We start from the raw sequence: 3,832 nt of genomic DNA on the forward strand, positions 1-3,832 counted from the left end.
CTTCAATACTAGCTAGTGCAATGAAGATGGAAACTTCATGCACTAAGAAAAACACTTATCAAACACAACATCAATTCCCTCACGGTCTCAGACCCAAGACCTCACACACCTTCGAAGATGGTGAGAGCTAGCGGGATATGAGAATAGATTGAGAGGAAGAAGGAGTATTCTTACGGGAAAGATGTACATCTCCTCACATAATCACTCATATTAGCATAGCTTAGCTTAGTAATCAGCATGGTAGAAAAGATGAGCATGCATTGAAGCTTGTGTCTTGGTTGGATTTGCATCACAAATCCAAGAGTTGTTGGTGTAGGCCTCCCTTCTCACAAGCTTGGAGTAGGTGGTAAGCTTTCCATTAAAGCTTGAGAAGGAGAGAGAGTCTTCTTTGCTTCACACATGAGATTGTGTGAGTGTGTGTGTGTGTGTGTGTGATAATGCCTTGCAAAAATCAACCCCCTCTCTCTCTTGGTCGACCTCCCTTGCTAATTACTCATGCTACAACCCTATTGGACATCCCCAGCCTCAGCCAATGGAAATGAAGCAGCATTAGTGGCCTTCTGACATGTGTCTCTCTTTCCCCTTTTGTGAGAGCTTTAGGTAATTAATAAATGCAACGAAACTCTCATTGGACCCCTTTGCCTCCCGGCCAATAGGAATCAGGCAAGCCATTAGGCTGCTGAATGCTCATTGGTCCCCTTGGGAGACTGTCCACTAGTCTTTAAGAGAGCTTAATTCTTATTGGTTCTTTTATTAAGTGTTTTTAAATTAATTAAACTAGATTTACTCTAGCCTAATTCTCATTGGTCCACCTCCATGGCCATCCAATAGGATTTGAGTACACCTTGTGGGCATCTGGCCTAGGGAGCTGACATGTGTCCCTCTTTCCCCTTGTGTACAAATGAAGCTTGTGAGTGTGTGTGGGTGTTTCTCTCTCATCCCCTACTTCTTGGGCTCGCCCCCTCCTATGTAGGGCTTGACAAAGACTGTTTGGGACACACTCAAAGCATCCAATTCCCCTAATGTTTGACCTTTGGACACAACCTTTGAATTTTGGAAGTCTTAATGGGCTGAACCTTAGGGTCTTTTGAGGCCATTGTTGCACATAGCCCTTTTGCAGATGGCCCCCCCTTTGGATCCCTATTTTCCCTCCTTTGGATCCCTACTGTGGCTGGTCTGCTAGCTTAACCAATATTCTAGCTTTTTCTCCCCTGGAACTTCCCCATATTAAATGATCAGTTTAACATGAGAAAATCATTTAGGAGAATTAGATTTTGATTATTATGACATAACGGATTCCTTCTTGTGCATTGCAAATCCAAAAAAAAGGACCCTTCAACACTAGCGAACAAACATATCATGCCCCTTCAACCCTGGAGGAGATACAAGTATACATGAGAAGGGTACATTCGCTATGATATATAAAAGAAGTGAGGATGGTGCCACCTCACTACCATGCTTTTGCTTGGGTGTTTTTTTTTTGAGTTCATAAGCATCATGTGCACATTGTGCATTTCATGATCTTTTTAAAGCTAACTTAAATTTTTTTTCTTATTGTCATATTACTTCTGATTTCTCCAAACTTGCAACTCTTGTACAATCAATAAACTTTAAACCTAGCAAATTCAATGACCATGTACAACTTTACCCTTACAATTTGTTAATGGGATGGCGTGGAAACAATTTCTACATGTTGGGAGAAGCTTTTTTATATGTAAAACATGTGATCCTTTCTCAAGGGATTCGAAAAAGGTTGATAAATTCGGCAAGATGTTTGACTACTATTGCAAAACGCAAATACCATGGTCCGCTTTTGTGTCAGTAAGGGTATTGGACTTGTGGGTCAATGATTGATAGTGTACTATAGGTGCTCGAGGGAAAGGTGAAGAGTGAAAGTCGGTCGTATAATTTCAAATCGTAGCTTGTTCAACCTACGACAATTGCTTGTGGTTAGGACATCGACACAATCAAGATAGAGAGGGGAATCTCGTCTTTGAGAACCCCTACTTGATGAAAAGTCCCAAAGGAACCCCTAGTCACTAAATGACACCTCATTTTTAGAGGGGATCTATGGTTGAAAATCAGCGTTGCATGTTGGTGAAGATCACGACCGTTGATCTCGAATGTGAAGTAGAGTAAACTAAGTGTAAACTCGGGCAAATGTGAACTCGTTATGAACTTGCATGTCAAATTGGTGTGAAATGTATGTGAACTCTGCAAGATATGTGCATTGCATTTTGGTGGTGTGAACTAAATGTGAACTTGGTGTAAACTCGATGTGAACTAGGAACGCAAACGTATTGAAACTACTACATATAATTCTATATTTTTCCTTTCATAACAAAACCCCTAGTAGTGTGGTGGTAAGACATTTGCACCATAATGGGGAGGTCATGAGGTCAAACCTCTGCCCATTCCTCCAAATGGATCGAACAGACCTCCAAAAAAGGTAGTGTCGTGGAATGGAACCCGTTGAAGGTTGGGAAGGCCTCAAAAAACAAAGCAAAACCAAACTATACACTGCCTTACATCTTACGTTTGAAGGAAGCTTGCAGAAACGAAGCAGTAAGTCTCGCGATGGGGAACACAGAGAAGCTGCTGGATCAGATCATGGAGCTCAAGTTCACAGCGAAGAGTTTGCAAAGGCAATCGCGCAAGTGCGAGAAAGAGGAGAAAGCAGAAAAACTCAAAGTGAAGAAGGCTATTGAGAAGGGCAACATGGATGGCGCTCGCATTTACGCAGAGAATGCAATTCGTAAGCGCACAGAGCAGCTCAACATGCTGCGCCTGTCATCCCGCCTGGATGCCGTCGTCGCCCGCCTTGACACTCAAGCCAAAATGAACGTCATCAACAAATCCATGGCCACTATTGTCAGAACCCTCGATTCAGCTCTTGCATCAAACAACCTGCAGAAGATGTCCGAGACCATGGATAACTTTGAGAAGCAGTTTGTGAATATGGAAGTGCAAGCCGAGTTTATCGAATCGGCTATGGCCGGAAGCACATCCTTATCCACCCCGGAAGATGAAGTGAATGTTCTTATGCAGCAGGTTGCAGATGACTATGGCTTGGAGATCTCTGTTGGGCTACCTCAACCTGCTAATGCTGCCCCAGTGGCGCAGGAAAGCAAGGTGTCGGAGGAAGACGACCTTAGTAGACGCCTAGCAGAGCTTAAAAGCAGAGGTTGACCATGATTCCATGTGTACGAGATTTCTCCTCCTTCTCATGTTTGATCAACAATCTTATTTGGGTTCAAAAGGCTCATGTTTCGAGCAGAAAAATGTCTATAAAGAATCTTATTTAACTTTATACAAAATCAAGGGCTCTGATTTATAGTTTTCAAAAAGGAGAGAAGGGTCACATGTACTTTTAAAATCTTTCCAGCTTAAAGCACAGAAATTTGTTGGAGTGCTTGTATATCTTCCCTTTGTATTTGTATAGTAGAACTCTTTGAGTATCTATCATTGACATGAAAGGTATTAACTTTTCTGATGGCCATTGTGGGCTTTTCTATCAAGTTTCTATTTTTTTAAGGGCGCAACCGGCGGGATGGGACATTTTTGCCTGCTGCTCTATTTTTATGAACTGATAAAATCTGTCAAAGTAAAAAGTTTTGGCTGTGCATATTTCATTGTGGAGCATACACTTGATACTGTGGCTTGTAAGTGTTATTAAGGAAAAAATGGTGACATCTTTATCATATTGATAAGGGGCTAGTTTTACATGAGAATTTGTGCTTTTATGATAGTGGTCTTGTAGAGGTTGTGTTTGACATGCGACATCTGAGAAGCAAGTGCTTTTACGTGGGTATGCTTATGGATGTTTGTGCAT

At 41.9% G+C, this 3,832-nt stretch overlaps 1 protein-coding gene across 1 annotated transcript; it reads left to right on the forward strand.

Moving 5' to 3' along the window:
• The first annotated feature begins 2,473 nt into the window (after window positions 1-2,473).
• On the forward strand, window positions 2,474-3,499 carry LOC147450652 (ESCRT-related protein CHMP1B-like). The gene has a single exon (XM_086520766.1). It carries the CDS (start codon window positions 2,578-2,580, stop codon window positions 3,187-3,189), a length of 612 nt encoding a protein of 203 aa, XP_086376892.1. The 5' UTR covers window positions 2,474-2,577; the 3' UTR covers window positions 3,190-3,499.
• Window positions 3,500-3,832: the final 333 nt, after the last annotated feature.

Source organism: Adiantum capillus-veneris, chromosome 9 (genome assembly GCF_014529385.1).
Source record: "Adiantum capillus-veneris isolate H3 chromosome 9, ASM1452938v2, whole genome shotgun sequence".
Lineage (NCBI taxonomy): Eukaryota > Viridiplantae > Streptophyta > Polypodiopsida > Polypodiales > Pteridaceae > Adiantum > Adiantum capillus-veneris.

Coding starts and splice junctions, on each gene's coding strand:
- LOC147450652 (XM_086520766.1), top strand. CDS start 2,578: ATGGGGAACACAGAGAAGCTGCTGGATCAGATCATGGAGCTCAAGTTC.